General features: G+C 40.0%; 1 protein-coding gene across 1 annotated transcript in view; it reads right to left on the reverse strand.

Moving 5' to 3' along the window:
* pcsk6 (proprotein convertase subtilisin/kexin type 6) overlaps positions 1–5961 on the reverse strand; it is a 51752-nt gene extending 45791 nt beyond the window's left edge. Inside the window, exons 1-3 of the mRNA XM_071531790.1 lie at positions 5797–5961; positions 4580–4684; positions 1189–1299 (exon numbers count right to left, since the gene is read on the reverse strand). Coding sequence (XP_071387891.1) covers positions 1189–1299; positions 4580–4684; positions 5797–5961 — 381 coding nt within the window. The remainder of the gene's footprint in view (positions 1–1188; positions 1300–4579; positions 4685–5796) is intronic.
* Between the last annotated feature and the right edge of the window lie 8428 nt (positions 5962–14389).

Here is a 14389-nt window from a genome sequence, read left to right on the forward strand (position 1 = left end):
TAATGAGTGGAAAGCAGCCCAATAGCGCTGGTCAAAAAATAAGCCTCTCTTCATCTGTCATGGTCATACATCTCATTATTTTGCCCACACACTATTTGTAAGCGAGGCAATGCAAATCAATACTGCACCCAATGCACTAACATTTCGCAACACCAAATCCCCCAAATTATTGTAGTGCATTCAAGATCTTTTGAAAGGTGGTGTAAAAACTTTGCTGCTATGGAGGCTATGGCTGCTATCGTTGCCGCAAGACACGAGCATATTGTCACCAACAAGTCAGGCAAGCAAGGGACAGAGTTTTCCATCCTAGAATCTCAGATCAGAGCGCACTCAAATTATAAAGAGGCTTTAGGGAGCCAGGGTGCCAGCCTTGGTGGATTAGTCTTACAGCTGAAGCAATTTGCTTTTGCAACTGGTAATGAAGGGGGGTAGTTGCCTGCAGAGTGCTGTTTTCCAGGACTTGCTTGCGTCACAACTTGATTTGCCTACATTTCTTAGTGAATAAAATGAAAACTCTGCACGCTTACGTCAAGCAACTAGGAACAAAAAATGCAGTTGCCCTCGCCACGCAATCTTAGTGAATCTGGACCTGAATGCTTCAATGGACCTGTGATTTTTCTCATACTCACCAAGGAGTGAACTGTAAACCCTACCGATATAATAACAGTGTTCTTACTCCGTTCAGTTGGTGGCAGCCCAGTTGGGTTTCTAACAACCCACTGAGCAAAAGATGTGATTTCAACGTAGCGTCTATGCTTTAGCTCTCATATAGCCCACGATCATTACGGCTATGTATAGACCTATTTTAGACCAAGCAGTAAATACATTATTACAATGAATAAACATCTGTAAATACCAAAAATATGCACCAGAGAAGTCCTGTAGACTAGCCTACAAGGTAATATCTGAGCACAAGAAGTAATTTCAACATTGCGTCTATGCGTAGCTCTCATATAGCCTAGGATAATTTTGTCTATGTATAGACATCTAATAAACTTTCACTTTTCAACCCCATTTAAACTTAATTTAGCCTAGACGGCTATGGCCATTTAGACGTGTTTTAAACGTCTAATCAACATAAAATTGCTCAGTGGGAAGGTACCCACTGAGAGGGTATTTTATTTTGATTCAAGCAACACTGTCCAAAGAGGAAATGGCAGGAGAGATAATGCGCTGCACTGTACTTACAATGTACCACATGTTGGACCATTTTGGGTCATTGAAGTGAATGAAGTTTGGGTCACTTCTGGCGTACCTCTTTACTCTCGGTTTTACTAGCTGCTGCTGGGCCCAGTCCACCTGAGGATGGAAATGGAAATGGTTAAGAACACTAATGAACTGGTTTCACTCACAAAAAGGGGGGCGACAGAAATCACAGTGGCGCCTTCTGGAGGTATTGTGGGCCTAATTCAATTAAACATCTCAGATGGGGGCTGCCCACTTGATAACCCCAGTGATAAATCTGCACTCACACACTCAGCCCTGTAACATTTACATTAGGTGGCTGGTGAATGGTGCTGCCTGTCCTGTAGATGTATGACGACATAGCCTCATAGCCTCTACAGTCACCGTTTGTGGGTTAGTACATCATTCTTTGACATCTGAACAGGGATTCTGCATGAATGGATTATGGCACAAAGGATTGCAACATCAAATCCTGTGTATTGGTAAATGCTCAATAATAAATCCCTGTCTGAGAGACAAACGAAAAAAGATTTGTTTAAAGATGAACTAAATCTGTGTAAGAAGAGTGGAGTCACCATAATATATCCTACACCTTACTGTATTATAACTCAGGGCTTAAATTCAAGGACTATTGATGTTTGTGAGTAATGTGACAAGTAGTCAATAAAATGGCTATTATCTTTAACACTGTGGGCATTTTTTAAGAGTCACAAAATCGTTCATGGGATCAGAATTACGTACAGGGCATTTTGAAATCCTATGGGAGAGTGGGGAAGTTATAAAAAAAAAAAATGAAAAGAAAAGTCTTAATGAAGTAACCCAGTAGCTGTGGTTAATAATCCATGTTAATTTCCCTACTTTGACACTCAAGCAGTAAATTGCAGATCACCCTAAATTACTTTTCAGCAAAAAAAACCATATGCTTGTGGGATCATAAAGACATTGCAGCTTTATTATATGACTTCTCTGTTGAGATAAGTGGAAATAAAAGTGCTAATGTTTTAATCAGTGACATTAACCAGCGCACATGAATCTCCAGTTGCTATTATAGCAAAGCAAATCCCTTTCCAGCTTGCACATAATGGTCATGAAAAAAGTTCACTCGTTCAGTTTAAAAGAAGAAAATTAGATAGCATTCAAACAAAACTTTATGGTATGCAAAACATGGGTCACATTGCAAACAGCTCTTTGATGCAGAGTAAGAGCAGAACCATACAGTGCAGTTTTTGTTTAGGCATTTACAATAGTCGCAAACAATGTGTGTCTATAATTGACCACCATAAAATTAAATATAGTTCTAACCCAAACAGAAATAGTCAAGAAAATTTCTCTATTTAAGCTGAAGCTGAAATCATACATGGGTGCAGCAAATCAAGGGTTAATGGTAAAATCGGTTTCTCGGGCGTTAGGGCCTCAACAATTTAAACAGAGAGCTTAGCACATGATATGAGCTCTACCACCGTCTTTCCATAAACCTCAACTTTGGCTTTTATTACTCCCGAGATTCAAGCTGTCTAGAGGAGATAAACTTGGCCCTAAGTCCAGAGGAGAAGCCCTAAAACAGCCGGTCTGAAAAACTGCCTCCATCTCAAACCCAGAGCTGAGGCTATAATCTGAAGTGGAGAGTGCTCTTGCCATTATACTTGTGTGGACTCAACACACTCGGTTTTCTCTCTCATTTTTGAGTAGCATAAATGCAGTTGAAAAGGAAAGGTTTAGGCTTTTTAGCAGCCTATGTCTTACTGATCACTAACCTACCCTCATAAAGGAAAAATCCACCAATGGATGCTCCTATACTGTTAGATATCATTAATTTGTGATCTTAAAAGCATTATAGCGTTATTTTGTGATCAAGTGTTTTTTCTTTCTTTTTTGGTGTGCCCACTATCCCCTCAACCTGCCTTGTCTACTTCTACTTCAGTTAGTGATTTCCTACATTTCTATGTACCTCAGTGGTTCCCAACTCTAGTCCTGCTGGTTTTCATTCAGCCATCTAATCAGGGACTGATTTACACCTGGGACACCATATGAACGCAATTAACTAGCTGGAAGGAGAACAACTGATTTCGGTTGAGAAAACACTAATGATAGCGATAGCATAGTAAGAGCAAGAGAGTGACCGTTTCCAGCTGAGAAAAAGTGAGTTGCACCCCTTACTCAAAATGCAACATGTGTCTTGTGGCTGTGTTGCATTCTGGTCTATTGAGGTGGAGTTACAGTTGGTGGAGAAATTGGTCTCTCTGGCTCTCCTGCGATGGATCTCTCCCTGTATGATTGTTGAATGTTAACGCAAAATGTTGAGTCTAGAAAGAAGCCCTCGCTCTTTGATTCTGAGCGACTGACACCAAAACCTGATGTTTACCGTTGATGTTTTAGATTGCTGAAATTTTTCTGTGATCAAACTCTATTGTTTGATAACTCTATATTTGCTTTGCAAATATCGACGTGATGTTGCATCATCTATGTTTGGCCAGTTATTTTGTGTAACAAAAATACACCACCAAACAACAAATTGCGCCCAGAAAGAAGGTACATCACCATGTTTTTTAACTACCGATGCTTTTAGGGTGGATTTTTCCTTTGAGACATTCAAAAAGTTTTCACACTCAACCTGGTCCTCGAGTTACACAGCTCGTACCGACGGTAGATCTAATATGACATGAGCGTGGCATGAGTCTGACAGCTAGGGCAGAGTACAACAGGCTTTGACGTACTGTCTGTCAGCTCGCATCATGTTAAAATCTGTGTGTAGGTGGGCTGTGTGTCTGTTAAACATCTGGGTGGTTGTACATGTTTGAATGGCAATGCAGAACAGAATGGAAGAATGTATAAGAGGGGGAGACTAGGCCCATACATTTTGTCTCCATCTTTGTCACCAAGCGCTCATTGCTGTGGTGTTTCTGCACCTGTCAATCAAACAGTGTGTCCAGTACTGTGACATTTTTGGCCTTGGATTCTCTGTTGATGAAGTTTGAGTTTCTGTAGGTGGCGCTCTTTTCTTTGTCTGTTCAGCCATGGTGGCTATCACTGCTCATGCTAACTACCCAGTTCTTCTTCTTCTGTTTATTCCAAACAAACTGGAAACGTAAAACGCATCACTTCCTGTGCGCCAGAGGATTTTTCCCAGGAAAGAGCTACCAGACACCAGGTGTTTAGGGCAGCAAATGGAAAAGCTTTCATGAACTGAGTCTAGGTCGAATCACTACTGTGTTATAGCAATCAGTGATAGAGAGTAGCAAAATGCACATTTATATATATGAAAATGTCACAGATCATTACTTTCAAGTGATTAGCAGAAAAGGCTTTGAAAAGAGAAAAGACGTGTTCATATTCTGAGCCCATCTCCACTGCTGTTCATTTTGATAAACTTGAAGGCGTCTCATCCCAGCCTCACCTTGGGGTCCATATGGATGAAGCTGTGGGTGCCCCGAAAAGAGTACGCTGCTCTCCGAACCACTCTGCTGTGGTGGAAATGGTAATGATCCTCCAAGCTTCCTATCTGACCAAAGACATTAAACAGCAACATCAAGATGAGACACAAGAAAATTACACAGAAGCTTGCATTATTTACTATCTATCTATCTATCTATCTATCTATCTATCTATCTATCTATCTATCTATCTAATTAATGACCTTGACACTGTTGTTTGCCAGACTTACTGTATTTTTAATGGGAAACCTACGTTATAACATTGATTCTACAAAGTTCTCCACATTCAAAACACATTTTGGCCATGTGTACATGGTATGTAAATTAACTTGATAAATTTGCATTTTCTCTCTTGACTTTGCACCAAAAATGCAAGCAGGAATCCCAGCACATGTGCTCAGCTGGCACAGTACAGTATTATTCTTCAGACTACAGTGGGACGACTCTGACTCAAACCATTCCTTTCTATCTTTATCCCTTTTATTCTCAGTTCTCCTCTTCTTCACTCCTACAACCACTATATTTTCATGACTGGGTGATATTTTGTTTAAATCACTTCTGTCTCTAAAGAAACAGTAAATGTTTTTTTTTTTTTCCTTTTCAATTTTGCTGCAATAAGTTATGTAAGTAGCTAAAATATCTCTTCCTCCAGTCAGGGAGAGATATACACATTCTTGCCTTGGAGATTTACAACTTGGATGCAAATGCATTCACAACACTTGGCTGAGAGTAACCTCAGATGATTTTTAATTATGCTGAATAGAAGTTCAAGAAGACATAAAGTCACTCATTCATTTTGATGTGACAGCTTCCTAAACAAAAGATCCATGCAACTTTATTGGAAAACACCTTAATATACAACTTTTTTCCCCCCATATACTCGACTTTACATAATTTCCAACAGCCACGATGGAATTATTCCACAGTTTGAGATTTTAAGAGAGTAATCCCCAAATTGCACTTCAAAGAGTCACAGCATTTCCAAAATAAGCGTTTTCAAGTTGGCAGTAACAGAAGGCTGGCTGGACATTGATACAGTCAGGAGATCAACCATCCACTAAAAAAATAGTCTATAGACCAAACTAGTCTATATACCGCGCATAATCGAGTAATCAGAATAACTTTAAACAGGGGAAGATAATAAAAGAAGGACAATAAGCTGGATGCCAAGAATCATTACCTGTCCCAAGTTTTTATATCCATATTTTGCGGCAATTTGTTCTGCTTGTTCAGGACCCCCTGCAATCCGCACTGCCCAGTGGTTTGTATAAACATCCCTGTGTCCTGTGACCAGTGACTGACTGGTCTCTATAGTTGATAAAATGAAAAGAAAAAATAATCTCATCTTGACTGGTATGATAAAACTTCGAAAATCAAAGTCAGCTTATGGGGAAAGTGTTGAATTTCATCTAAATCACAATTAAGTCAGCCTTCAATCGACCAATTTGCCGAAAATGCTGTCTGTCATAAGTCCATCATGTTGTCGTCGCCACCGGTGAAAATCACTGTCCGGCGGAATGCGGTTCATTGCGCAAAAGTTGGAAAATATTCCACATGCCGCGGAGGAGCTCTGAGATATGAACATACAGCAGCCAATGGCGCAGAGAGGCTGGAGTCCGCATATCAAAGTCTGATAGAGGATCAGCGCTTGTTGACGCCTCTCCAACCACATTGGACGCTTTAGTGCGCAACTTGAGCTGTGGCAGCAGCGATGACTGACCTGCAACTCACTGCGCTGTAGGAGCAAAACATTTGTGCAACCCACATCATAATCAATAATTTTATGGGAGCTAAACAATCACCTCCAGGCGGTGATCATATATGAACAAAACAATTAAAAATAAAGACCCTATCCTCAAATAACTTCCATTTGTATCATACTATTTATTATGATATGTATTAAGAATTTATGTCAGCTTAAAAAGATGGGTAAACTATTCTGCACATAAAGGTATTTTTCCAGTACATATTCATCATACTGGCAGATGGAAAATGTTATTGTGAATATTAGGGTTTGACTGATATGGGTTTTTGTAGGCTGATACCAATACTCTATTTTTGGAATGAAGCTGCCAATATTTTATGCAAATATTTTGATAATCAATATCTTATGTTGGCTTTTTCGCCAGTATTCAGTGTTTCCACCAGATTTTTATTCTAGTCAGGGTGGAAAAGCCTCTAAAGCAGCATTTAGATCATCATGGGACACTAAAACTCTCCACTGAAACCCAGACTGATGAAATTGTTTTAGCTGGGTTAGCAGCTCCTTCAGGCAGGGTGAGGCAGGTTTCACACCCTGAAGCTGTTGAGTGAAAAAAGCAGGAATCTCCCTCAGAAGTTAGCGACTTGGACCATGGTTACATTTGTCTTTTCATTGTGACTTTTGTGATAAGATGTGCCAGATTGGAACTCAGCCGTGTCCACATATGTGCGTCCACAGTTGACACCTAAATGTGAAATTTGTGTTGGGTCTGTGATCAGATTTACCGTTCCCGCGCAATACTTCTGGGAAAAATTGTGTTTGGTGCAAGGGAGAGCCTTCTGAAGATGAGGGGAAGCATGCTTTTACTGACGTAGACAGTAAGGTGTCCGGATTGTGCACACATTGCTCTGCACACCTCTCTGAGATCCGAACACAATGCAAGCCAGACCACCTCAGGATGTGGTCTAGCTCATCGGATCACAGTGCGAGCTAGACCCGATCGTAGACCGTACAGACCTGAGAGTTAATGTGATCGGATGCTATAAGTCACATTGAAAAGACAAGTGTAACCACGGTTGGTTGATATTCAATTTTTAATAAAATATGCTATATTGATACATAATATATTGGCAAACCGATATAGCATGTCACTCTCAAATCTATGTGTGTAGGCTATAGTTTTTGTTTATTATAGACCATTTGAATTTCTTACCCGAACAATGTGTCTTTCAGACATGGTGCAGGTAGGCCGACCCTGACATGTAGTCAGGGTGTTGTACTGAAAGGGCTGGTAAGTTCCCTTTACTTTTCAGCCTGTGTATAGTATGACAGTTGCAGCAATCTCAGCAGTTTCTACACAACCCATCTATGTATATGGATTGAGTTTTGTAAAGGTGGTTAGTCTTGGTCATTGCGTAATATGGAATAAAGTAATTTTGAATCAGCTACTAGGGAAGTGTAAATGGAAGGGGAAACCTATACAATGAAAGCTATGTTTACTTTGAACCATCAGGTAAGCTCAAGCAAAGCCAAATTTGGGCCTGTTGACAAGAACAATGATGGTAACTCGGAGTGAGTGAAGACAAAGCTTTTTCATTCAGCAAGTTCATTGGGCAAGCTGAAGGCTGGAAGAAAGAAGTTAACATAAGCACATGGGTAAAACGTGATCAGGAGGTAGATGGTGTTTCTAGGGCATTATCTTGTTTGAAGTAAGCAGAATTCTAAGTATGCTGTAGTTGTACTTTATGCATGTTGTCATCTCCCTCATCTGCATGCTTAATGCTGAGTTGGAAAAAGCTGCAGCAACTCTGAAACAAAGGCAAGTTCTAGAAAAACATGAGTTAACGTTCAGGTGGCAGTTCAGAAGGAAGGGTTGGAGTTACAAGCTTCTTTAGCAGCTGCAAATTCTAAGATCAGGATTTTAGCGCAGTATGAGTCACAGCAGGTTTCACTTGAGTTGCCCAGAATATAGGAATATCTTGAGGAGGCTCAGAGAGCTAAGGTGGCTGAGCCTGTTAGAATAGAGGAGACTAACAGCCAGAAGAAGCTTACCTCCTGTCGCCCACTGTACAGCAGACATTAGACAAACAGTGAAAGCTAATGCTCAACTTAACCTGGAAATTGGAAATCATCATAACTTAAGCATTTCGGAAAAGAATGTTAAGATTGCATACCTGGCTTACCTGAACAGGGTTCTTTATTCGGCAACAGTCAGGTCAGACGACAAGTGAGGCAGTCCAACTCATGTGCCCTCTCCCTTACTGGCTTTTGTAATACTACGGCAGATGTGGAGTACATTGAACAGCTTGATAAATGCAGCCAACATATGAGCCATCATTTCCAAGCTTAAGTACAAGCTCAGAGAAAAGTGGTGCAGAGTGGCCTTTGATATTCATAACAGAGAAGAATGTAGAGCCAAGTCAAGAGATTTAGTTTACTTTGTCAACAAGCAAGCAAATATTACATTGCATCCACTGTCTGGAGACATCAGTGATCGTGCCAAAGTAAAGTTGCAAGCAGATGCAAAATTATAGAAGAAAGGTGGTAAGAAGAGCTTCACCATAACTACGACAATAGTGGATAAGCAGAAAGTGCAGAGTCAAAGTCATTGAAGAAGAGTTCTAACAGTCCTGTTAGTGCATTTGTAAAAAGGAGAAAATAGGCAGTTGTCTGCCTATTTTCACACACGAGTAATGCCAGTGACATCGCAAGTAACGACAGTGAAGGTAAGTTAAGACTTCTCGATGACACACCTGTTTTACGCGTAATAACAATCACAAACTAATGCAATCCCCAAGTTGTGTATGCTGATGAAAGAACCATTTAGATGAAGGTGACAGCATAAGTAGTTCCATTAGAGACCTGTTTGAGTACGGCGACCAGAGATTTCCAAACACATTCTGGCCATTGTCCCAGTTCAAGTCCAGGTGAAGAAAGGAAGTGATTGCCACAGTACTTACACTTTCCTGGATCCAGGCAATACTGCCTGTTTCTGCACTGAAAAGCTCATGAATGAGCTCAACCTCAATCAAGATCAACCTTCTCCTGGCAACCATGGGGGAAAAAAGATTGTCAGTAGCCATGTGGTATCAGGCTTATAATTGAGTGGTCTAGAGGACAGCAACTTCCTTGCGCTACCAGCTGTCTTCTCTCAACAGAACACACCAGTCAGCAAAGATCCACTGCAAGAGGATGTGGATAGCTGGCCTTACCTTGAACAAGTCCTGATACACTGCATCGATGCAGAAATAGGTCTGCTGATCGGGACTGATGTGCTGCAATGGAGCCATGGAAAGTCAACTGCAACGTGAATGATAGACCATATACTGTAAGAACAAAGCTGGGATGGATGGTGAAGAGGCCACCGAGAAGGCAAAAGAAGAAGAATTGGACTGATACAGGTTATGACCAACCACATAACAGTCGCTAGACTCAGTGACCTAAGAGTTCAAGTGCAACTCCCAAGAGTGTACCGAAGATGACCATCTGGCCTCTGGTTCATGTACTTAGCATCACAGTCCGCCAGAGGAGTGAATAAGAACTACTGTATTGGTCTGGCCTGGGGCAAAGATGTTCAAATACCCTACAACCGTGCTGTTATTGAACAGCACAACTTGTATTTGAAGAGGAAGCTCATCAAGAACCCCTTATTTTGTATATACTATACAGCATTCACTATGCAGGACTATGCAGTTAAAGTTCCCTATAATAACTTCAGCTGCAGTGAAGGTCTTCTGCATTTTTATTGGTGTTTGATTTATTCCATGGAGCTTCAACTGGAGCTCAAGTAAACATTTAATGCTGGAAAATCTCCAAGATAGAGGACTCTCTGACTCTCTGAAGCAACAGGCTGTTCAACTGTCCTGCTGGCTCTCACCATGGAGGCGTTTGGGAGTGGTAGATCAGGCCTATCCAGAAGATCCTCAATAATACCTTGTGAACTCGAGCTTTGGACGACAAGAGAGTTAACACCTTTCTACATGAGGATGAAGCCATCCTCAACAGCTGGTATATCATTTTGGCAAACAGTGATATGAATAATCTGGAAGCGCTGACACCCAATCATCTTCTGCTTTTCAAAACGAACCTTACCTCTAGGACTCTTCCAGAAGGAAGACCAGAAATGGGACTAGATGCAATACACGGCCCGCCTCTTCTGGAAGAGCTGGATGAGAGAGTACTCACTACAGAGAGGCAGAAGTGGTCTTGTGTTTCAAGCAACTTGGTCTGTGGAGACATGACATGGTTTTGGTTGTAGATGACTCTGCATAATGCAATTCCTGGGTAATGTTCAAGGCTATTGAGACACTGCCAGACAAACATGGTCTTGTGCACCTTGTTTGCATTAAAACAAGGAACAGTGAGCTGAAGAGACCAATCACCTTCAAGACACTATTTGAGACAGTAGTAAAAACTGTTCTCTAACATACTTGTGATTAATTGTTAATTTGCATAAAGAAAAATTGTGGGTCAGACAAGCCAAGCATTAGTTCACCTCATCATAAAATGTATAGATGGCAAATGTTATATATATGTATAACATTTATATTAGTAGTAGTTAGTTATTACTTGCATGCTTCCTTCTTTAATTACTTACCTGGATCAAAATGCTTAAGTTAATCAGGGACAATTTGAATTCACCTACCTGAACAGTGTGTCTTTAAGGCAAGGGCAAGGCAAGGCAGCTTTATTTGTATAGCACATTTCATACACTGGGGCAATTCAAAGTGCTTTACAGGGTGATAGAAATACAGTAAAGGTAAAAGATTTACAATTAAAAAGTGCAAAAGTACAGACAAGAGCTACAAAAGATAAAAGACTTAAAAGTAAACGTAGTGCAGTTCAAATCAAATGAGATAGAAAGATGAAAGAACACAACAAATACAACAAATACTCCCACTTTTAGATGCACATTGTGAGTGAACCCATATGTTTTTCTGTAATTTTCTTTTCCCCTGTCCTTCCTGATTCTACTCTTGATCTGATATTTACGTCAGATCTCACTGCCTAAGGCAGACGAGAATCATAGCTTCTCCTCTTGGTCAAAAACCTCACCATCCAGAGATGGATGAGAATCATACAGGGTAAAGCTCTGTCCCCCCCACATATAGTGTTCACTCATGCGCAAGTAAGCATTACCTGTACAAGACGAATGAAAATTTGTACTTGCCCGTGTCAACTCTGTTGGGATCCTGCACAGAAAGAGTTAAAATTAAGGTTATTTAAAAGCTGAGCTGAAAAGATACGTTTTTAGCCATTACAGGGTAGAGTAGGCAATATAAAATAAGAAAGTTTTTAGCTTTGACTTAAAAGTGGTCAGAGGGTAGGGTGTTGTTTAGAAAGGGCCGGTAAGTTCGTTTTTAAGTTAGCTCACTAGTGGGAATAGCATGGTAAGATATCTTACCATGCTGTGATGTATTGTGTTTACCTTTACATTAGGACCTAAATGTGGATACTCTGAAAGTTGTTGAAATCAATCGTGGAATGTGGAATGGAAATAAAGCTGGTTTATATTTTTTCTCCACTATCACAGTTTATGGAATAACTTTCGTAAAGGCGCATTAGTACTCACCCTAGGCACACATAACAATTCAACCTCCCACTACTTAGCTGCTGTATAAATCATATGACAATGAATTATGCAGGATCCAAATCAAAACTGGTGATTCATGGGAGAGTTGTTTTGGTCTACGTACTTAGTCATCTGCTGCTGATCATCAGTTGAGTGGGCTTGTCCAGATGATAGAAGGCTAATAAAGACGTTATTGAATAACACAAAAAATACTCCCAAAATCCAGTGTTAATTTTATTTAACGTTTATTTTGTTATCTGTCATACATTTGAATGGTCAGATTAATAGCTCTCACACACACAAACACACAATCAAACAGGGAGAGATGTCGTTTCCAGGCCCTGTGTCTATACAGAGTGATCAATTAATGAATTATATTACAGTTTTTCTTGTAGATAAAATCATAAGTAATTAACATCAAGTTTTACCAAGGGCTCTGGGAATACATCAGCCTCGGTAATTATAAGATAATCACTGGGAATACTTATGCCAGCCAAAGTAATTATTCTGTCAAACTGTCATGATTGTGCATATTTATGAATCTGAATGGCCATTTCATGAAAAGACTACAGAATCTGTAAAGTCATTGAATTAGCACTGGTCCATTGTTCCAAACAGTTCACCACCCAACCTCTTTATCCTGGCTGCATAGATAGCAACAAACAAAACCTCACCTCCAATGCCTCTGCACATTAATAGAGCTAGATTATGGCATCACATTTTATGGATATACATCTGACAAAGCTGTTTAGAATTCAAGTATTTTCATATTGAAGCTGAATAATAGCTGAATTAAGAGAAGCATTCATTGACTGTTGGAGCATAAAAGACTCAGTCTTAGTTGTTGCTAAGGACATACTGAATATGGCCCCAGTTTATACCATAATCTCTGGTGTGATAATGCAGCTAGACTTTATCTGCATCTGGTTGACCTGATCAGTTTAGAAACAAAAGTTTCTAAATATTTCTCTGTTTTTTTTTAAGTTATAATAAGGCTATTAAGCACTTTTAAGCAAAATTCTGATAAACACATAGACTGTGGCATCTGTTATAGATTAGTTTAGTGTATACAAGTGTATTTTTGGGATGTGATTAAAGCTGAACTGTGTTTCAGGCATGGACTCAGCAGATCACCCAGTGCGTCCTGCTGCTTGCAAAATTCAAAGGAAACTGTGATTCAATACTGGGAATAGATTTCCACTATACTCTATAGATATAAGCAGCAGGAACTGAAGTTCTTTTTTCCTGGTGTGTATATGTGAGTGTGTGTATGTGAGCGTGAGTGTGTGTGTGTACTGTATGTGTGCGTTTCATTCTGTATCTCAGAGGTTAGTACAAACACATTATCTGGCAGGTCTTTGGCCTGGCAAAAGCCCTGCTGTGCTGGCAGACTGGCAGGCTTGTGTTTGAAGTTCTCAGGTGGGGTATGTGTGACTGACCAATAAATCATCTATTTCTACAAAAAGACAGATGCTTTTGAGGACTGGTGGGCCAACATGAACAAATATATTGTGCATGGGATTCATACTTCATCATCATTATTACCTCTACCTAACAATTGTAAAGTTTAAAAGTCTTAGAGTCTTTTAGTCTTTTAAAAGAGAGAATTAATTGAAATTTCAGCCTTTACGACTCCTCGGGCCACTTAATCTATTGAAAATACTGTAGCAACCTGACACTGAAATCACAAACGTGAAGTGAAAACTGATCAACCATTTGTCAACCTGAAATAGACATATTTGAACACTGAGCTGGTTCAATGGGCAAATCAGTGGCTTGTCATGACATCGCTGCCATCTTGTGTTCAAAACACTCAGGGACAGTAGCAGATATTGATCTTTTAATCATCATGTATTTGCAGCATTGATTACATCATGGGTAAAATTTTATTTCACAACTTGAGTTGATGGATTATATTTTGCTAAATTAATAAAATGCACTGGACAGCAATAGGTGTTGACTTTTTTTTTCTATAACAATTTTTCTCATGATTTCATTTGTACTACAGTTGTCATCATTGACATGCTACAATATATTGCAGTGAAAATGACACTTGAACAGGTGTGTTGGTGTCTCAGTTGGCTAATGGACATAACTTGTACCCAAGTCATCCTGGGTTTGAGCCCAGCCTGCCACGTTTGGCACTTCTTATTGCAGTCTTTCCAGTCTCTCTACTGAAGCACTGTCAAATGCCAAAAACATTTTTTTTTAAAAATGACATTCTAGTGTCCTTCATACACATGCCTCAAGATGGCCATAGGCAAGTGGATATCTGTGTGCTCTGTAAATGAATGTGTCCTTTTCAAAGGTGTTGTGAGAAGCTCCTGATGTTAGCCTCACTTGGCCTGTAGGCATCACATAAGAGGCTGATGTACACTGCTGTCTGATCCCATAGACACACACACACACCACACACACACACACATACACACACACAGACACACACACACGCTGTGAGCCCCTCCTATTATTTACCCCATTTCATAAACATAATGTCTC

This window comes from Centroberyx affinis, unplaced genomic scaffold (genome assembly GCF_046629955.1).
Source record: "Centroberyx affinis isolate AG114_WGS23_722 - 3 ecotype Tasmania unplaced genomic scaffold, CSIRO-AGI_Caff_v1 ptg000010l_1, whole genome shotgun sequence".
In the NCBI taxonomy this organism is placed as follows: Eukaryota; Metazoa; Chordata; class Actinopteri; order Beryciformes; family Berycidae; genus Centroberyx; species Centroberyx affinis.